Source organism: Pseudophryne corroboree, chromosome 2 (genome assembly GCF_028390025.1).
Source record: "Pseudophryne corroboree isolate aPseCor3 chromosome 2, aPseCor3.hap2, whole genome shotgun sequence".
NCBI classification, from domain to species: domain Eukaryota; kingdom Metazoa; phylum Chordata; class Amphibia; order Anura; family Myobatrachidae; genus Pseudophryne; species Pseudophryne corroboree.
In genome coordinates this window covers 172,032,365-172,053,338 of record NC_086445.1, presented here as the reverse complement: position 1 = coordinate 172,053,338, position 20,974 = coordinate 172,032,365, and the positions used below count along the sequence as shown (strand labels likewise).

The window sequence follows — 20,974 nt, the reverse complement described above, 5'->3', positions numbered from 1 at the left end:
TTCCACTTCTATAAACCCGCATCTTAGTAAATATACCCCTTAGTGTTTAGGGTGTGCACCTGTGTTTTCTCTTTATTTCTGTGTGGCACTACAAGTCTCAGAATGGTTGCACCACTTATTAAGTTTAGAATTAGGGTGTGCAGTGCAGCCCCCCCACATAATACACGTACTGAAAACATAAAAGATTGTGGTACAAAAATATAGTTCCAAGATCCAGTGTGTTTCCATAAGTAAAAAGCATTAGATAAGTTCATGTAAAACCCATTCATGACAGAACGGACGCGACACTCACAGCAGCTGCGTTTGTTTTTAGCATTCCGTGCCAGCATTTATAGGGTACACCAATTAGACATCTTTTTGTCATAAATGATTTGTCTCTGTCTGGTTGGGCTGGAATTTGTGTTATCTGTGTATGACAGCTCGGTCTCTCCCCACAGCTTTGCACAGTAGTTAGATCTCAGCTGCTGATTTCTTCTGCTCCATTCACTCAATCAGTCTAGGACAACAGTATTAATAAATAAGTGATAATGCAGCTTCATTACTCGCAGCACAGTGGAAAGTGACAAGCCGTCTAGTCTGACGGAAGCCTGTTCCAAGGATTCAGCAGCAGAGCAGTAAACATCATAACTGCCCCCTCCTTACTGCTGTCTCTAATACTATGTATAAATATATATGTATGCCATTCACATACATGTATCGTATCTATGTCTCAGCTACTACTACTACTACATAAACAGTCATAGAGGTAGGAGGGCCCTGCTCGCAAGCTTACTACATAGATTGTAAGCTTGCGAGCAGGGCCCTCCTACCTCTATGACTGTTTATTACCCAGTTTTGTCTTATCATTGTGTCCAGTTGTAAAGCGCAATGGAAATTGCTGCGCTATAAAAGAAACTGTTAATAAATAATAATAATATATGCTTAAGTATACAGTACATTTGTGTGTATATAATATTTTTTAGTAATTTTTTAAATAATTTACTGCTAAAAAAACCGTAATTGAGACTAGGGCATAGCCAGAATCTGGATCTCTTGTTCCTTGTGAATCATAGTTATTGATAAGTACAGTTCTGGCTTTAGACAGAGGTGGACATAGGGGATCATGGCTGATGGTGTCATTCTCTTGTCAGAACATTGTCGCTGTGGGAGCCGGCTTCTGTGACGGGCTTGGATTTGGAGATAACACTAAAGCCGCTGTCATCCGCCTGGGGCTGATGGAGATGATCGCCTTTGCCAAGCTGTTTTGTGCTGGACCCGTTACGTCTGCCACGTTCCTGGAGAGCTGCGGTGTGGCTGATCTCATCACCACATGTTATGGTGGCAGGAATAGGAAAGTGGCAGAGGCGTTTGCCCGCACTGGGAAGGTAAGAATGAGTAGGTCTCTCCATGTAGCGGGCACTTTCTGATCTAGGTCACAAGACATATAGACCAGCATTAGATTAATTAAATGTGCCCGGTGCTGTCCCAGAATGAGATGGACTGTGCCAAAAGAAACCATTTATTACATATATACCAAGGTGTGTAATGTCTCGTCCTATCCCCCACCAGCAAACCACTGGTATGCAGTCTGTGATGGAATCCTTCATCCCATTGCTGGGAAAACTGCTGCACAACTGTATGAAAAGGTGGTGTAGTCTATTGCCATGAATCAGACAAATCTAACTAGGTGCTATAGGTTGCAGCATCTTTATCCCGTTATCTGTACATCAGTTCTTTTAAAATACACATTGGATTTTAGGCACTACCTCAGGCTTTTTTTTTTACTTGAATTATATACAATGTTATTACTAACATTAAGGCATCACAACACCAGTAACATGTTCACAAGCAACCTCATGTTTGGCTGGGGTACAGGCAGTACATGATATATGGGTATGAAGGCCCAAAGGGCCTGATTCAGATGAAGTTGGAGGTGCTGTCACTTACTTGGTAAAAGTGGTGATAGCGCTGTATGGTGATGTCTATTACAAGCAGATGCTCCTGCTGCAGTAGTGATCCAGCGTGTGTCCTAAGGCGCAGCATCGAATCACTCAGTCATCATCGGGCAGCTTACGACACAGATGGTGCCGCGCAAGCCAGCCATCGCTGAGGCCAGGAAATCTCCGTCCACTGATGGAGATCCCTGACCTTCTCCCTCCCCCTAAATGGCGGCGATATGCCTCCATTTTTCCAAACTGAGGCCGCTGCCGTCCCCCAGTCGGCAGCACACTGTCGATCTGCTGCTGTCTTGTGTCGCAGGACCCATTCGCGCACAATAATTGCTACTTTGAGGCACAGGGCGCAACTCCAACCACTTCTGAATTGGGCCCAAAGAGAATCTCACTTGTAGCTATTAGAGGCTGCGGAGACTGAACAGATAGATTACAGAATGTAGTCACATGATTAATGTGACCTTTGCTCACTAATTACAAGAGACTTACTATTAGCATCTGGCAGAAAGTGCATATAATTCATTTTCTATTGTGTAACTATATTTCTTCTTGTCCAAGAAATGAGATGAAAGTTCATGAAAATGTATTTCAGTGTTGAATTAGTTTGGGGAATTGGTTTGAGTAGCTGTATTTACCATAGGCTGCAAAACTCTTTTTTCTCCTAATACTCACTCAAAAGTATTCAACCTATTATATATACAGATACATTGTCTAGCTATGGTGATGATGAAGAGCACAACTCTCAACAATTCTCTTTGTCTTTTTCAATAATTGTTTTAATTTCTTTAAACTTGCATGTCTTAGGCTATTAGCACACTAATAAGCTTGCCTAGTATGATAAAGAGTCTGACCAGTATTCTAGTAGAGACCACTGCCTGACTCCTCCACCACAGCACATCATGTGGAGCTGTGGACAGGAGGGAGATGGACAGAACACTGCCTGATCCTTGCTCCACCCCAGCACAGTACTTCATGTGGAGTTGTGGACAGGAGGGAGAGGTGACAGACCACTGCCTGATCCTTGCTCCACCCCAGCACGGTACATCATGTGGAGTTGTGGACAGGGGGGAGAGGGACCACTGCCTGACCCCTTCTCCATCCCAGCACAGTACTTCATGTGGAGTTGTGGACAGGATGGAGAGGGACCACTGCTTTGTGTTCTCTATCTGTACCACAGCTGGGAAAAGTGAGGGTAGGGAGGGATTTTTATTCTATTAAATGCCTTTATTAGCCTGTAGTTATTAGGTACAATAAATTAAGTGACACTCTAATTTGAGTTAACGTCAATCCAGCAGCCTCAGCAAATACTAATGGAAGCAACATTTCTCTAACGTCCTAGTGGATGCTGGGGGTAAGGACCATGGGGATAGACGGGCTCCGCAGGAGACATGGGCACTTTAAGAAAGGAATTTAGGTTATGGTGTGCACTGGCTCCTCCCTCTATGCCCCTCCTCCAGACCTCAGTTTGATACTGTGCCCAGAAGAGCTGGGTGCTTTTCAGTGAGCTCTCCTGAGTTTGCTGAGAGAAAGTATTTTGTTAGGTTTTTTATTTTCAGGGAGCTCTGCTGGCAACAGACTCCCTGCATCGTGGGACTGAGGGGAGAGAAGCAGCCCTACTCTCTGAAGCTAGGTCCTGCTTCTTAGGCTACTGGACACCATTAGCTCCAGAGGGATCGTACACAGGATCTCACCCTCGCCGTCCGAACCCAGAGCCGCGCCGCCGTCCCCCTCGCACAGCCGGAAGCCGGGTGAGTATGAGAAGCAAAGAAGACTTCACAGGCGGCAGAAGACTCCGTTCTTCACTGAGGTAACGCACAGCACTGCAGCTGTGCGCCATTGCTCCCACACACCTCACATACTCCGGTCACTGTAAGGGGGGGGGGCGCCCTGGGCAGCATTTGGGACCTCTTTTGGCAAAAGTTAAACATATATACAGCGGGGCACTGTATATGTATGAGCCCCCGCCAAAAATTGCATATTTAAGCGGGACAGAAGCCCGCCGCTGAGGGGGCGGAGCTTCTTCCTCAGCACTCACCAGCGCCATTTTTTCTCCACAGCTCCGCTGAGACGAAGCTCCCCAGGCTCTCCCCTGCAGATACACGGTAGAAGAGGGTAAAAAGAGAGGGGGGGCACATAATTACGCGCAAAAAAACAATATATAAACAGCAGCTACTGGGTTAACATTAAGTTACTGTGTTATTCCTGGGATATTATAGCGCTGGGGTGTGTGCTGGCATACTCTCTCTCTGTCTCTCCTAAGGGCCTTGTGGGGGAACTGTCTTCAAAAAGGGCATTCCCTGTGTGTGTGGTGTGTCGGTACGCTTGTGTCGACATGTCTGATGAGGAAGGCTATGTGGAAGCAGAGCGGGAGCAAATGAATGTGGTGTCTCCACCGACGGCGCTGACACCTGATTGGATGGATATGTGGAAGGTTTTAAATGATAATGTTAATTCCTTGCATAAAAGGTTAGAAAAAGCTGAAGCCTCAGGCCAGTCAGGGTCCCAACCCGTGCCTGATCCTATGTCGCAGAGGCCGTCATGGTCTCAGAAGCGCCCACTATCCCAAATTGTTGACACAGATACCGACATGGATTCTGACTCCAGTGTCTATTACAATGATGCAAAGTTACAGTCAAAATTGGCTAAATCCATCCGTTATATGATTATAGCAATTAAGGATGTGTTGCACATCACAGAGGAAATCCCAGTCCCTGACAAGAGGGTACATATGTATGGGAAAAATAAGCCGGAGGTAACCTTTCCCCCCCTCACACGAGCTAAATGAGTTATGTGAAAAGGCTTGGGAATCTCCAGATAAAAAAATGCAGATTTCCAAAAGGATTCTTATGGCGTATCCTTTCCCGCCAACGGACAGGTTACGCTGGGAATCCTCCCCTAAGGTGGACAAAGCTTTAACACGCCTATCCAAGAAGGTAGCCCTGCCGTCACAGGATACGGCTACACTCAAAGATGCTGCGGATCGCAAACAGGAGGTTACCCTGAAGTCCATTTATACACACTTAGGTACCTTACTGAGGCCGGCGATCGCGTTGGCCTGGGTGTGTAGTGCTGTAGCAGCATGGACTGATACCGTGTCTGAGGAAATTGATACCTTAGACAAGGATACTATATTGTTGACCTTGGGGCATATTAAAGACGCTGTCCTATATATGAGAGATGCTCAAAGAGACATTAGTCTACTGGGTTCTAGAATAAATGCTATGTCAATTTCTGCCAGAAGGGTCCTGTGGACTCGGCAATGGACAGGTGATGCCGACTCAAAAAGGCATATGGAGGTTTTACCTTACAAGGGTGAGGAATTGTTTGGGGAAGGTCTCTCGGACCTGGTCTCCACAGCTACTGCTGGAAAGTCAAATTTTTTGCCATATGTTTCCTCACAGCCTAAGAGAGCACCGTATTCTCAAATGCAGTCCTTTCGATCACAAAAAAACAAGAAAGTCCGAGGTGCGACCTTTCTTGCCAGAGGCAGGGGCAGAGGAAAGAAGCTGCACAACACAGCTAGTTCCCAGGAACAGAAGTACTCCCCGGCCTCTACAAAATCCACCGCATGACGCTGGGGCTCCACAAGCGGAGCTAGGCCCGGTGGGGGCACGTCTTCGAAATTTCAGCCACAAGTGGGTTCACTCCCAGTTGGATCCCTGGGCAATAGATATTGTGTCTCAGGAATACAAGCAGGAATTCGAGGAGATGCCCCCTCACCGATACCTCAAATCGGCCCTGCCAGCTTCCCCCCACGAGAGGGAAATAGTGTTAACTGCAATTCACAAATTGTATCTTCAACAGATGGTGGTCAAGGTTCCCCTCCTTCAACAAGGAAGGTGTTATTATTCGACCATGTTTGTAGTCCCGAAACCGGACGGTTCGGTCAGACCCATTTTGAATTTAAAATCCCTGAACATATACCTGAAAAGGTTCAAGTTCAAGATGGAATCGCTGAGAGCGGTCATCGCAAGCCTGGAAGGGGGGGGGGGATTTTATGGTGTCTCTGGACATAAAGGATGCATACCTTCATGTCCCCATTTATCCACCTCATCAGGCGTACCTCAGATCTGTGGTACAGGATTGTCATTACCAATTTCAGACGTTGCCGTTTGGTCTCTCCACGACACCGAGAATATTTACCAAGGTAATGGCGGAAATGATGGTACTCCTGCGGAAGCAAGGAGTCACAATTATCCCATACTTGGACGATCTCCTCATAAAAGCGAGATCAAGAGAGCAGTTGCTGATCAGCGTAGCACTTTCTCTGGAAGTGTTACGGCAACACGGCTGGATTCTAAATATTCCAAAGTCGCAGTTGGTTCCTACGACTCGTCTGCCTTTCCTGGGCATGATTCTAGACACAGACCAGAAAAGGGTTTATCTCCTGATGGAGAAAGCTCAGGAACTCATGACACTGGTCAGGAACCTATTAAAACCAAAACAGGTGTCAGTGCATCACTGCACTCGTGTCCGGGGAAAGATGGTGGCATCATATGAGGCCATTCCCTTCGGCAGGTTCCATGCGAGGACTTTTCAATGGGGCTTACTGGACAAGTGGTCCGGATCACATCTTCAGATGCATCGGTTAATCACCCTATCCCCCAGGGCCAGGGTGTCACTCCTGTGGTGGCTGCAGAGCGCTCACCTTCTCGAGGGCCGCAGTTTCGGCATTCAAGACTGGGTCCTGGTGACCACGGACGCAAGCCTCCGAGGTTGGGGTGCAGTCACACAGGGAAGAAATTTCCAAGGTCTGTGGTCAAGTCAAGAGACTTGCCTTCACATCAACATCCTGGAACTAAGGGCCATATACAACGCCCTACGTCAAGCGGAGACCCTGCTTCGCGACCAACCGGTTCTGATTCAGTCAGACAACATCACCGCAGTGGCTCATGTAAACCGCCAAGGCGGCACAAGGAGCAGAGTGGTGATGGCGGAAGCCACCAGAATTCTTCGCTGGGCGGAGAATCACGTAAGCGCACTGTCAGCAGTGTTCATCCCGGGAGTGGACAACTGGGAAGCAGACTTCCTCAGCAGACACGACCTCCACCCGGGAGAGTGGGGACTTCATCAGGAAGTCTTCGCACAGATTACAAGTCGGTGGGAACTGCCACAGGTGGACATGATGGCATCCCGCCTCAACACAAAGCTACAGAGGTATTGCGCCAGGTCAAGAGACCCTCAGGCGATAGCTGTAGATGCCCTGGTGACACCGTGGGTGTTCCAGTCGGTCTATGTATTTCCTCCTCTTCCTCTCATACCCAAGGTGCTGAGGATAATAAGAAAAAGAGGAGTGAGAACAATACTCATTGTTCCAGATTGGCCACGAAGGACTTGGTATCCAGATCTGCAAGAAATGCTCACAGAGGACCCGTGGCCTCTTCCTCTACGACAGGACTTGTTGCAACAGGGGCCCTGTCTGTTCCAAGACTTACCGCGGCTGCGTTTGACGGCATGGCGGTTGAACGACGGATCCTAGCAGAGAAAGGCATTCTGGATGAGGTCATTCCTACGCTGATAAAGGCTAGGAAGGACGTGACAGCTCAACATTATCACCGTATATGGCGAAAATATGTTGCTTGGTGTGAGGCCAGGAATGCTCCTACGGAGGAATTCCAGCTGGGCCGTTTCCTTCACTTCCTACAGTCCGGAGTGAATTTGGGCCTAAAATTGGGTTCCATTAAGGTCCAGATTTCGGCCCTATCCATTTTCTTTCAAAAAGAGTTGGCTTCTCTACCTGAAGTTCAGACGTTTGTAATGGGAGTGCTGCATATTCAGCCCCCTTTTGTGCCTCCAGTGGCACCTTGGGATCTTAACGTGGTGTTGAGTTTCCTGAAATCCCACTGGTTTGAACCACTCAAAACGGTGGAGTTGAAATATCTCACGTGGAAGGTGGTCATGCTATTAGCCTTGGCTTCTGCTAGGCGTGTGTCAGAGTTGGCGGCTTTGTCACATAAAAGCCCCTATCTGGTTTTCCATGCGGATAGAGCAGAATTGCGGACCCGTCCACAATTTCTGCCGAAATTGTGGACTGGTCCACAATTTATGCCGAAAGTGGTTTCATCCTTTCATATAAACCAACCTATTGTGGTGCCTGTGGCTACTACGGACTTGGAGGATTCCGAGTTACTTGATGTGATCAGGGCTTTGAAGGTTTATGTAGCCAGAACGGCTAGGGTCAGGAAAACAGAGTCTTTGTTTATCCTGTATGCTTCCAACAAGCTTGGTGCTCCTGCTTCAAAGCAAACGATTGCTCGCTGGATCTGTAACACGATTCAGTAGGCTCATTCTGCGGCTGGATTGCCGCTGCCAAAATCAGTTAAGGCCCATTCCACTAGGAAGGTGGGCTCTTCTTGGGCGGCTGCCCGAGGGGTCTCGGCATTACAGCTTTGCTGAGCGGCTACTTGGTCAGGTTCAAACACTTTTGCAAAGTTCTACAAGTTTGATACCCTGGCTGAGGAGGACCTTGTGTTTGCTCAATCGGTGCTGCAGAGTCATCCGCACTCTCCTGCCCGTTTGGGAGCTTTGGTATAATCCCCATGGTCCTTACGGAGTCCCCAGCATCCACTAGGACGTTAGAGAAAATAAGATTTTACTTACCGGTAAATCTATTTCTCGTAGTCCGTAGTGGATGCTGGGCGCCCGTCCCAAGTGCGGACTTCTTCTGCAATACTTGTATATAGTTATTGCTTCAATAAGGGTTAAGTTACGGTTGCATCAGGGTTTGACCTGATGCTCTGTTATTTGTCATACTGTTAACTAGTTGTTATCACATGTTATACGGTGTGATTGGTGTGGCTGGTATGAATCTTGCCCTGGATTACCAAAATCCTTTCCTTGTACTGTCAGCTCTTCTGGGCACAGTTTCTCTAACTGAGGTCTGGAGGAGGGGCATAGAGGGAGGAGCCAGTGCACACCAGAACCTAAATTCTTTCTTAAAGTGCCCATGTCTCCTGCGTAGCCCGTCTATCCCCATGGTCCTTACGGAGTCCCCAGCATCCACTACGGACTACGAGAAATAGATTTACCGGTAAGTAAAATCTTATTTTACTTCCCAAACGCATATAAAATAAAGGGTGGTATACAGTGACTGGTGCTAGATTTCTTAAAGATACTCAAAACAAACCTTATTCCACCATTTTAACCCAAATTGATGGGATAAAATTCACAAAGGTGACAGGTATAATACACATACAAAATGTATTTCACTGACATGGTTCCACATAAAATAGCATAAACATGAATAAATGACAGACCATAGGATGTATGCAGCACACTCCTCACAAAGTTCAAAAGTACCAGATCTGGGTTTTCCGTGCTGGGGTCATCCAAGGTCAGGCATGATGTCTGTGCAACGCGTTTCGGAATAATTCTTCCTCGGGAATGGATCGCATGTCTCTGCATAGTGCGGAATTTATACTCCTATTCCGGATCTCCATACCACCTAACTTCCGGAGATCGGCAGCCGGAAGTGATGTGTATTCAGTTATCAACTTCCGGTTGTGTTCCAACTGCCGGCCATCTTTAGGGTGACAACTATAGGTTTCCCATGGTGACATTTGCGTTTCATTAGTCCCTTGGCTTGCATTTTGCCCTATTAATTATCAATTTCAATAACGGATGTGATTCCTAATGAATGCGGATCCTAAATTTTTCTCTGGTAAGGTTATGATCCACTTCCTCCATACTGATAAAACTTTTTGCTGCACTTGGTATTCCTGCAGAGTACTTCCCTATACCAGAGGAGGGGATTTCTTACGCGGACAGACTCTGATGTCAGCCCTTCTGTCTTAGATGGTCAAGTCTGTGCAACATGTCAAGATAAAAAAACATATACAGTATATTTAAGAATTATAAGACACTGGATAATATAAAAACAGAATAAGATATTTTACTAAAAACCATTTGATTTCAAAATCAACGTTATGATCATTTGATCTTAGTATATTCAAATAAAAAATCCATCTCATCTCGCTGTGTGCGAGTTTCTCTTCCACATTGATATTTTTCCAATTTTCTTTGACCTGGTAGATCCCCAGAAACCTTTTAAAGTGCACAAAACCCAAAATTTTTCTATGACGTGACGTTATCACCCTTCACCTCAACAACATGAACTTCAGCTGCTGATGTGCCCCTTAGACGCAGACATCTGCTGACATTACGCACCTCAGTGTCTGACCATGTTTCCACCAGCCCCGCCATCCTACAACTGATGTTGGCACAGTATGACTGATATGAGGCAAGCAGTGGTCTACCTGCTCTGGCCTGGCGGGAATGAAATAGAGATTATTACACATTAGAGGTCTTGTTACCTTACATATTGAACCACCCTCGTGCATTTCCTCATCTACTATAATGTGTTAATGTATTATGATTACAATTCTTATACAAGTCTGAAAAAAATGTAAAGTTAAAATATTCATTACAATAAATTTCAAAGGCAGCTGTCACAAAGCTAAATATAACTGTACTACTGATTGAAGATGCTGTTTTCCAATATCCCTCCTGTCCTCTACAATGACGCTGCCTGTTCTGTCCTGTATCGCCAAACAAGGAACCCATTTTTGGAGGAGCCTCTGATGAGTTGTGGGTGGAATAATTTGATAAAAACGCTGTCATCTCGTATGAGAATTGTTCCCTTACAAATCTGTGTTCTATGTCTCCCCGTTCAGTGATGCTGGCTAAGTGTATGAGGCGGACATTCATGTTACAATAACATTTTATTAATATTAGTATTATTTTTGCAGTAAGCAATCTTGAAATCGCCCTACTGTAACTGTAAAAATCTGAATAATCTTAAGTTTTATTTTTACTTTGTTACAGCTTTCCCCTAAGAACACCCTCAGCATCTCATTTCCACGTGTTTGATAATGTTTGTTTTTCTTGAACTTTTTTTATGTTGACCACAGATAAGGTACATACACATGTGCCGATAAAATGAACGACGTCACTCATTTTCACCTTTCCTGAGCGACGTCGTTCACTTTCTTGGCAAGTGTGTATGCCAGCGACGACAACTGATGCGCGGCCCCGCGGATCGTTAAGACCCTCGCTGTCGGCCGTGCATGCATTCTCAATCTGAACTGTCGTCCAGGAGCTGCCTGCATGGCCCGGCCGCGGCATGACGTCACTGAGCGATATGGTCGTCATATCGCTCAGTGTGTATGCCCGGCCGCCGATTGCCCGATCCGGGAGGGCAAAACACTAGACGACGTCGCTCATAGAGCATGGTTTTTGCATACATTCCCCTTTGCCCCTGAGGGTAGAAAGTTCTGGGAAGAATCTCTTCCCTGTACAGGTGAATGGCTTTTCGGAGGCGAATTGGACACATGGATCTCCAAAGCTACTGCTGGCAAATCCGCGTTTCTTCCTTCGGGGGCTCCGCCTGCTAGACATCCTTACCCGGTACCGTCTACTCAGTCCTTTCGGTCCACCAGATTTCGATCTGGGGCCACGGGTGCATCAAATGCAGCTAGAGGCACCAGGGGTAAACCTAAGAAACCAGCCATTGCCGGCTCTCAAGAACAGAGCACCAGTTCAGCTTCCACAAAGACCTCAGCATGACAGTGCCCGTCCACCCTGGGAGGATCTTGAGGTGGGAGCCCAGCTAAGTCACTTCAGCCACATCTGGGAAAGTTCCTGCCAGGACGCCTGGGTAAGGGACCTTTATTTCTCAGGGTTACAGGCTGGAGTTCGATGGTGCTCCTCCCCAACGGTTTTTCAAATCAAGCTTGCCAGCTTTGGAAAATACGCGTGTTACACTACTTCAGGCCATCACAAAGTTGGTCCGGTCCCAAGTCATTGTTCCAGTTCCCCTGCAACAGCAAGGGAAAGGTTACTACTCCAGTCTGTTCGTACGGGTCTGTGAGGCCAATTTTGAATGTGAAGTCCTTGAATCCTTACCTAAAGGTTTTCAAATTCAAGATGGAATCTTTGAGAACAGTGATCGCAGGCCTGGAACGTCAGGAATTCCTAGTGTCCCTGGATATCAAGGACGCCTACCTAAATATCCCAATTTGGCCTCCTCATCAGGCCTATCTGATATTCGCCCTGCTGAACGATCACTACCAGTTCCAGGCGTTACCCTTTGGCTTGTCTACAGCTCCGAGAGTGTTCACGAAGGTGATGGCGGAAATGATGTTCCAGCTCAGGGCCCAGGGGGTCAACATGGTCCCTTACCTGGATGATCTCCTGATAAAGGCGAGTTCCAGGGAGCTCCTGCTGCTCCATATAAATCACACTATACACCATCTGTCACATCACAGGTGGATCCTCAATCTACAGAAGTCCCACCTGGAGCCATCTCGGAGGCTCCTGTTTCTTGGAATGCTGCTGGATACTGTAGCGCAGAAAGTGTTCCTCCCAGAGGACACTGAGAACTCTCCAGGAAATGGAGTTTCCATTCATCTTTGCATAAGATTATTGGGAAAGATGGTAGCCTCGTACGAGGCCATTCAGTATGGACGGTTCAATGCCAGGCCCATTCAACTGGACATCCTGAGCAAGTAGTCCGGTTCCCATATTCAGATGCACCGGATGAATCAATTGTCACCCCGGGCCAGGATTTCACTCCTGTGGTGGCTGCAGTCTTCCATTCTCCAAAAGGTCAATGCTTTGGAATTCAGGATTGGATTCTCCTCACGACCGATGCGAGTCTGCGAGGATGGGGAGCTGTCACCCAAGGGTTGCAGTTCCAAGGCAGGTGGTCTGCCCAAGAGGCCCTACTTCCGATCAACATCCTGGAACTTCGGGCTATCTAAAATGCCCTGATTTAGGCCTCCTTTCTGCTCCGGGATCAGGCAATCCAGGTACAGTCGGACAACGCCACAACTGTGGCGTACTTCAGTCGACAAGGAGGGACAAAAAGCAGGGCCTGCATGAGAGAAGTATAAAGAATACTACTATGGGCGGAATGAAATGCAATGGCACTGTCCGCAATCTTCATTACAGGAGTGGGCAACTGGGAAGCGGACTTCCTGATTCGCCACAATCTCCACCCAGGGGAGTTTTTCCTACATCCTCAAGTGTTTCAGCTGATCGACAGGTGGGGTTACCCCCAGATCGACATGATGGCGTCTCGCCTCAACAAGAAACTTCGCTCCTATTGCTCGCGAACCAGAGACCCTCGGGCTTGTGCAGTAGATGCGCTGACGTCACCTTGGCGTTACCAGATGGTCTACATATTTCCTCCGATCCCGTTGATCCCAAAGGTGCTCAAGAGAATCCGGCATCAAGGAGTACAAGCAATTCTGCTTGCCCCGGATTGGCCCCCGGAGAGCGTGGTACGCGGATCTTCTGGACATGTCCATCGAAGACCCTTGGCCTCTACCACTCAAAAGAGATCTTCTTCAACAAGGACCGTTCGTCTACCCGGACTTACGGCGTCTTTGTTTGACGGCATGGAGGTTGAGCGGAACATCCTAGCTCACAAAGGCCTTCCCAAGAAGGTTATTGCAACCATGGTTCAGGCCAGGAAACCTGCGACGTCAAAACACTATCGTCATATCTGGAGGAGATATGTCTCTTGGTGCGAGGAACGCACATATCCACCTGCAGTGTTTCACTTGGGACGTTTCCTGCAGGCTGGTGTGGATAAGGGCTTACGTCTGGGTTCCATTAAGGTCCAGATTTCAGTTCTCTCCATTTTCTTTCAGAAGAAATTGGCAGTGTTGCCAGAAGTTCAGACCTTCTTGCAAGGGGTACTCCACATACAACCTCCCTTTGTGCCGCCTACAGCACCCTGGAATTTGGATGTACTGTAGTGTTGAAATTTCTACAGTCCTCCTGGTTTAAACCTCTGATGACGGTAGAAGACAAGAACCTCACATGGAAGACTGATGTTACTGGCCCTGGCTTCTGCTAGACGTGTCTCTCAGAATTGGGGGCCTTATCGTATAAAGGGGGTCATTTCGATTTGTTCGCTCGTTGCCGATTTTCGCAACGGAGCGATTAAGGCAAAAATGCGCATGCGGTAAGTATTTTAACACAAAACTTGGTAGATTTACTCACGTTCGAACAAAGAATTTTCATCGTTGGAGGGATCGGAGTGTGATTGACAGGAAGTGTGTTTCTAGGCGGAAACTGACCTTTTTCTGGGAGTGTGCGGGAAAAACGCAGGCGTGTCAGGGAAAAACGCGGGAGTGTCTGTAGAAACGGGGGAGTGGCTGGCCGAACGCTGGGCGTGTGTGTGACGTCAAACCAGGAACTAAACGGACTGAGCTGATCGCAATCTGTGAGTAGGTCTGGAGCTACTCAGAAACTAAGAATTTTCTATTCGCAATTCTGCTACTCTTTCGTTCGCTATTCTGCTAAGCTAAGATAAACTCCCAGAGGGTGGCGGCCTAGCGTGTGCAATGCTGCTAAAAGCAGCTAGCGAGAGAACAACTCGGAATCGCCCCCTTGGTCTTTTACGAGGACAGAGCGGAGCTCCGGACTAGACAGCAGTTCCTGACGAAGTTTGTTTCGGCGTTTCATCTGAATCAATCTATTGTGATTCCGTCCTGTTCTGACGCTTCTGCTCCTCCGGAGACACTGGATGCTGTGCGTGCTTTGAAGATCTACATCAAGCGTACAGCTCGGATCAGAAAAACTGATTCCTTGTTTGTGCTCTATGATGCGCAGAAAAAGGGTTGCCCTGCTTCCAAGCAGTCCATTGCTCGTTAGATTCAACTTACTATCCAACAGGCCTATGTATCGGCAGCCTTATCTGCTGCTAAGTCTCTAAAGGCCCACTCTACTAGGTCTGTGGGCTCGTCCTGGGCGGCTGCCCGTGGAGTTTCGGCCTTGCAACTATGCCGGGCCGCTGCTACCTGGTGTGGGAAGAACACCTTTGTGAAGTTCTACAAATTTGATAATCTGACCAAAGAGGATACCCAATTTGGGCAGGAGGTAGTGCAGATGTCTCCACACGTTCCCGCCAGATCTGGAAGCTTTGGGACATCCCCAACGTACTATTGTGTCCCCAATATACCTTATGTATGTTAGAGAAAATAGGATTTGAAATACCTACCAGTAAATCCTTTTCTCGTAGTCCATAAGGGATATTGGGCGCCCGCCTCTGTGCGGTGACTTTCTGCAGGTTCTCTGTTCTGTGTTACATGTTCAGCAGTTGCTGTTTATGTTGCCAGCTGTTGCTGGCCCAGTTGTGTTATGGTGTGCTGGTGTATAAATCTCACCACACTTATTGTTATGTTCCTTCTCTCATATATGTCATTTCTCCTTCCGCACTGTTTTACCTATAACTGCCTGTGGGAGGGGAGGAGCCAGCACACCCAGTGGAAGAAATTTGGACCCCCTTCTATACCCATCGTACTAATGTGTCCTCAATATCCCTTATGGACTACGAGAAAAGGATTTACCGGTAGGTATTTAAAATCCTATTCTTACAAACAGGAAAATAAGATTTTAAACCTACTGGTAAATCTTTTTCTCCTAGTCCGTAGAGGATGCTGGGGACTCCGTAAGGACCATGGGGTATAGACGGGCTCCGCAGGAGACATGGGCACTATAAAGAACTTTTGAATGGGTGTGCACTGGCTCCTCCCTCTATGCCCCTCCTCCAGACCTCAGTTAGAGAAACTGTGCCCAGAGGAGACGGACAGTACGAGGAAAGGATTTTTGTTAATCCAAGGGCAAGATTCATACCAGCCCGCACCATCCACACCGTATAACCTGGAATATACGAACCAGTCAACAGTATGAAACAAAACAGCATCAGCCAAAGACTGATCAAAACTGTAACATAACCCTTATGTAAGCAATAACTATATACAAGTCTTGCAGAATTCAGTCCGCACTGGGACGGGCGCCCAGCATCCTCTACGGACTAGGAGAAAAAGATTTACCGGTAGGTTTAAAATCTTATTTTCTCTTACGTCCTAGAGGATGCTGGGGACTCCGTAAGGACCATGGGGATTATACCAAAGCTCCAGACCGGGCGGGAAAGTGCGGATGACTCTGCAGCACCGATTGAGCAAACATTAGGTCCTCCTCAGCCAAGGTATCAAACTTGTAGAATTTAGCAAAAGTGTTTGAACCCGACCAAGTAACCGCTCGGCAAAGCTGTAATGCCGAGACGCCTCGGGCAGCCGCCCAAGAAGAGCCCACCTTCCTAGTGGAATGGGCCTTAACCGAATTTGGTAACGGCAATACAGCCGTAGAATGAGCCTGCTGAATCGTGTTACAGATCCAGCGAGCAATAGTCTGCTTAGAAGCAGGAGCGCCAACCTTGTTGGCTGCATACAGGACAAACAGAGCCTCTGTTTTCCTAACCCGAGCCGTCCTGGCTACATACATTTTCAAGGCCCTGACTACATCAAGGGACTTGGAATCCTCCAAGTCCCCCGTAGCCACAGGCACCACAATAGGTTGGTTCATATGAAACGATGAAACCACCTTAGGCAAAAATTGAGGACGAGTCCGCAATTCTGCTCTATCCACATGGAAAATCAGATAGGGGCTTTTGTGAGACAAAGCCGCCAATTCAGACACCCGCCTTGCAGATGCCAAGGCCAACAACATGACCACCTTCCAAGTGAGAAATTTTAATTCCACCGTTTGAAGAGGCTCAAAACAGTGAGATTTCAGGAACTGTAACACCACGGTAAGGTCCCATGGTGCCACTGGAGGCACAAAAGGAGGCTGGATGTGCAGCACTCCCTTTACAAAAGTCTGGACTTCTGGGAGAGAAGCCAATTCCTTCTGAAAGAAAATTGATAGGGCCGAAATCTGTACCTTAATGGAGCCTAATTTTAGGCCCATATCCACTCCTGTCTGTAGAAAGTAGAGAAAACGGCCCAGATGGAAATCTTCCGCAGGAGTATTCATGGCTTCATACCAAGATACATACTTTCTCCAGATACAGTGATAATGCTTCGCCGTCACCTCCTTCCTAGCCCTTATCAGAGTAGGGATGACTTCTTCCGGAATGCCTTTCAGAGCTAGGATTCGGCGTTCAACCGCCATGCCGGCAAACGCAACCGCGGTAAGTCTTGGAACAGACAGGGCCCCTGTTGCAACAGGTCCTCACTGAGAGGAAGAGGCCACGGATCTTCTGTGAGCATTTCCTGAAGATCTGAATACCAGGCCCTGCGAGGCCAATCTGGAACAATGAGTATTGTTTGCACACTTTTTCATCTTATGATTCTCAATATTTTTGAGATGAGTGGAAGAGGAGGGAACACAAAGACCGAATGAAACACCCACGTTGTCACCAGGGCGTCCACTGCTACTGCCTGAGGGTCTCTTGACCTGGCACAATACCTCCGAAGCTTCTTGTTGAGGCGCGACGCCATCATGTCTATTTGAGGAAGTCCCCAATGACTTGTTATCTCTGCAAAAACTTCTTGATGAAGTCCCCACTCTCCTGGATGGAGATCGTGTCTGCTGAGGAAGTCTGCTTCCCAGTTGTCCACTCCCGGAATGAAGACTGCTGTCAAAGCGTTTACCAGATTTTTTGCCCAGCGAAGAATCCTGATGGCTTCCGCCATCGCCACTCTGCTTCTTGTTCCACCTTGGCGGTTTACATGAGCCACGGCTGTGACGTCTGACTGAATCAGAACCGGTAGGTTGCGAAGAAGATTCTCCGCCTGACGCAGGTCGTTGTATATGGCCCTCAATTCCAGTATGTTGATGTGCAGACAAGCCTCCTGGCTTGACCATAGTCCCTGGAAGTTTCTTCCTTGTGTGACTGCTCCCCATCCTCGGAGGCTCGCGTCCGTGGTCACCAGAACCCAGTCCTGAATGCCGAACCTCTGACCCTCTAGAAGGTGAGCACTCTGCAGCCACCACAGGAGAGACACCCTGGCCCTGGGGGACAGGCTGATTTTTTTGATGAATGTGTAGATGGGACCCGGACCACTTGTCCAGAAAGTCCCACTGAAAAGTCCTCGCATGAAACCTGCCGAAGGGAATGGCCTCGTAGGACGCCACCATTTTCCCCCAGTACTTGAGTGCATTGATGGACCGACACACTTTACGGTTTCAACAGGTCTCTGACCAGGTACTGGAGTTCCTGGGCTTTTTCCATCGTGAGAAAAACCCTCTTTTGTTCCGTATCCAGAATCATGCCCAAGAAAGTCAACCGGGTCGTTGGAACCAACTGTGACTTTGGTAGATTGAGAATCCAGCCGTGTTGCTGCAGCACTCTTAGGGAGAGCGACACGCTTTGCAGCAACTGTTCTCTCGATCTCGCTTTTATCAGGAGATCGTCCAAGTACGGGATAACTGTGACTCCCTGCCTGCGCAGGAGCACCATCATTTCTGCCATTATCTTGGTGAAAATCCTCGGGCCGTGGAAAGTCCAAACGGCAACGTCTGAAACTGGTAATGACAGTCCTGTACCACGAATCTCAGGTACGCCTGATGAGGAGGATATATGGGACATGAAGGTATGCATCCTTTATGTCTAGTGACACCATAAAATCCCCCCTTCCAGGCTGGCGATAATCGCCCTGAGCGATTCCATCTTGAATTTGAACCTTTTCAAGTACAGGTTTAGGGATTTTAAATTCAGAATGGGTCTGACCCGGGACCACAAACAGGGTTGAATAGTACCCCTTCCCCTGTTGAAGTAGGGGAACCTTGACAACCACTTGTTGATGACACAGTTTTTGAATTGCAGCTAAAACTATCTCCCTTTCTGGGGAGGAAGCTGGTAAGGCCGATTTGAAAAACCGGCGAGGAGGCACGTCTTTGAATTCCAGCTCGTAACCCTGGGATACAATTTCCATTGCCCAGGGATCCACCTCTGATTGAACCCAGACGTGGCCCCACCGGGGTGGACTCCCTCAGCGGAGCCCCAGCGTCATGCGGTGGATTTAGTAGAAGCCGGGGAGGACTTCTGCTCCTGGGAACTAGCCGTAGCCGGCAGTTTTTTCCCTCTACCCTTACCTCTGGCGAGGAAGGAAGAGCCCCGACCTCTTCTGGACTTATGCGACCGAAAGGACTGCATCTGATATTGTGGCGTTTTCTTTTGCTGTGAGGAAACATAAGGTAAAAAAGTAGATTTACCTGCAGTAGCTGTGGAAACCAGGTCCGTGAGACCTTCCCCAAATAAGTCCTTACCTTTGTAAGGCAAAACCTCCATATGCCTCTTTGAGTCGGCATCACCCGTCCATTGGAGGGGCTACAGGGCTCGCCTTATAGAAATCGACATGGCGTTGGCTCTCGAACCCAGCAGGCCAACGTCTCTCTGAGCATCTCTCATATATAGGGCTGCGTCTTTAATGTGACCCAAGGTCAATAAAATGGTATCCCTATCCAGGGTATCAATGTCAGCTGACAAGGTATCCGTCCAAGCCGCCACAGCGCTACAAACCCAAGCCGACGCTATTGTCGGTCTGAGCAAGGCACCCGTATGTGTATAAATTGACTTCAAGGTAGTTTCCTGCCTGCGATCAGCTGGATCCCTGAGGGCTGCCGTATCTGGAGACGGCAGCGCCACCTTTTTGGACAAGCGCGTTAACGCCTTGTCCACCCTGGGCGAGGATTCCTACCGTACCCTGTCCTTTGCCGGGAAAGGATACGCCATAAGAATTCTCTTGGGAATCTGCAGTTTCTTGTCTGGAGTTTCCCAAGCTTTTTCAAATAACTCATTCAGGTTATGAGATGGGGGAAAAGTTACCTCAGGCTTCTTTTCCTTTAAACATGTGTACCCTCGTGTCAGGGACAGAGGGGTCATCTGTGATATGCAAAACATCTTTTATTGCAATAATCATGTAATGAATACTTTTGGCTACCCCTGGGTGTAACCTCGCATCATCGTAGTCGACACTGGAGTCAGAATCCGTGTCGGTATCAGTGTCTGCTACTTGGGACAGTGGGCGTTTGAGACCCAGAAGGTCCCTGTGACACAGTTAAAGACATGGATTGACTCCCTGCTTTATCCCTGGACTCTGCTTTGTCCAATCTCTTATGTAATAAAGCCACATTTGCATTTAAAACATTCCACATATCCAACCAGTCAGGTGTCGGCGTTGCCGACGGAGACACCACGATCATCTGCTCCACCTCCTCTCTAGAAGAGCCTTCCGCTTCAGACATGCCGACACACACGTACCGACACCCCCACACACTCAGGGAAATAACTATATGGAGACAGTTCCCCAATAAGGCCCTTTGGAGAGACAGAGAGAGAGTATGCCAGCACACACCCAGCGCCACCAGACCCTGGAATAAAATCCCAGTTAGGACAGCGCTTTTATATAAAAATATATATATAATAACACTCACTGCGCCAATTACATGTGCCCCCCCCCCACCCCCCCTCTTTTTTGCCCTCTGTGACAGTGTTCAGCAGGGGAGAGTCCGGGAGCCAGCTTCTCTGCATGTGCTGTGGAGTAAATGGCGCTGGTTTGTGCTGGAGGATCAAGCCCCGCCCCCTCAGCGGCGGGCTTCGGTCCCGCTCAAATAATCAAAAAACTGGCGGGGGTTAATAATATACTGCCTCCGCAGTATCTGTACATCTGCCAGTGTCCCTTGAGGCTATTAATTGCTGCCCAGGGCGTCCCCCCTGCACCCTGCACCCTTACAGTGCCCGCTGTTGTGTGTGTGTGTGTGTGTGTGTGTGTGTGTGTGTGTGTGTGTGTGTGTGTGTGTGTGTGTGTGAGCAATGCGCGTTACCTCACTGAAGAACTGAAGTCTTCTGCCGCCTTTGAAGTCTTCTTTCTTCTTCTACTCACCCGGCTTCTATCTTCCGGCTCTGTGAGGAGGACGGTGGCGCGGCTCTGGGACGAACGGCGAGGGAGAGACCTGCGTTCCGACCCTCTGGAGCTAATGGTCTGCAGTAGCCTAAGAAGCAGAGCCTATCACTTAAGTAGGCCTACTTCTCTCCCCTCAGTCCCACGATGCAGGGAGCCTGTTGCCAGCAGTGCTCCCTGAAAATAAAAAACCTAACAAAATTATTTTTCAGAGAAACTCAGGAGAGCTCCCCTGTAATGCACCCAGTCTCCTCTGGGCACAGGATCTAACTGAGGTCTGGAGGAGGGGCATAGAGGGAGGAGCCAGTGCACACCCATTCTAAAGTTCTTTATAGTGCCCAGGTC

The 20,974-nt window shown here is 48.1% G+C and overlaps 1 protein-coding gene and 1 long non-coding RNA gene across 2 annotated transcripts in view; one reads left to right on the top strand and one right to left on the bottom strand.

The window, feature by feature from the left end:
• GPD1 (glycerol-3-phosphate dehydrogenase 1) overlaps nucleotides 1–20,974 on the top strand; it is a 98,235-nt gene that overhangs the window by 71,787 nt on the left and 5,474 nt on the right. Inside the window, exon 6 of the mRNA XM_063952024.1 lies at nucleotides 1,131–1,364. Within this exon, the coding sequence (XP_063808094.1) occupies nucleotides 1,131–1,364 (234 nt within the window). The remainder of the gene's footprint in view (nucleotides 1–1,130; nucleotides 1,365–20,974) is intronic.
• Nucleotides 9,115–20,974, bottom strand: part of LOC135006465 (uncharacterized) — a 48,754-nt gene continuing 36,894 nt past the window's right edge. Inside the window, exon 2 of the long non-coding RNA XR_010206668.1 lies at nucleotides 9,115–9,735. This is a non-coding gene — a long non-coding RNA (uncharacterized LOC135006465). The remainder of the gene's footprint in view (nucleotides 9,736–20,974) is intronic.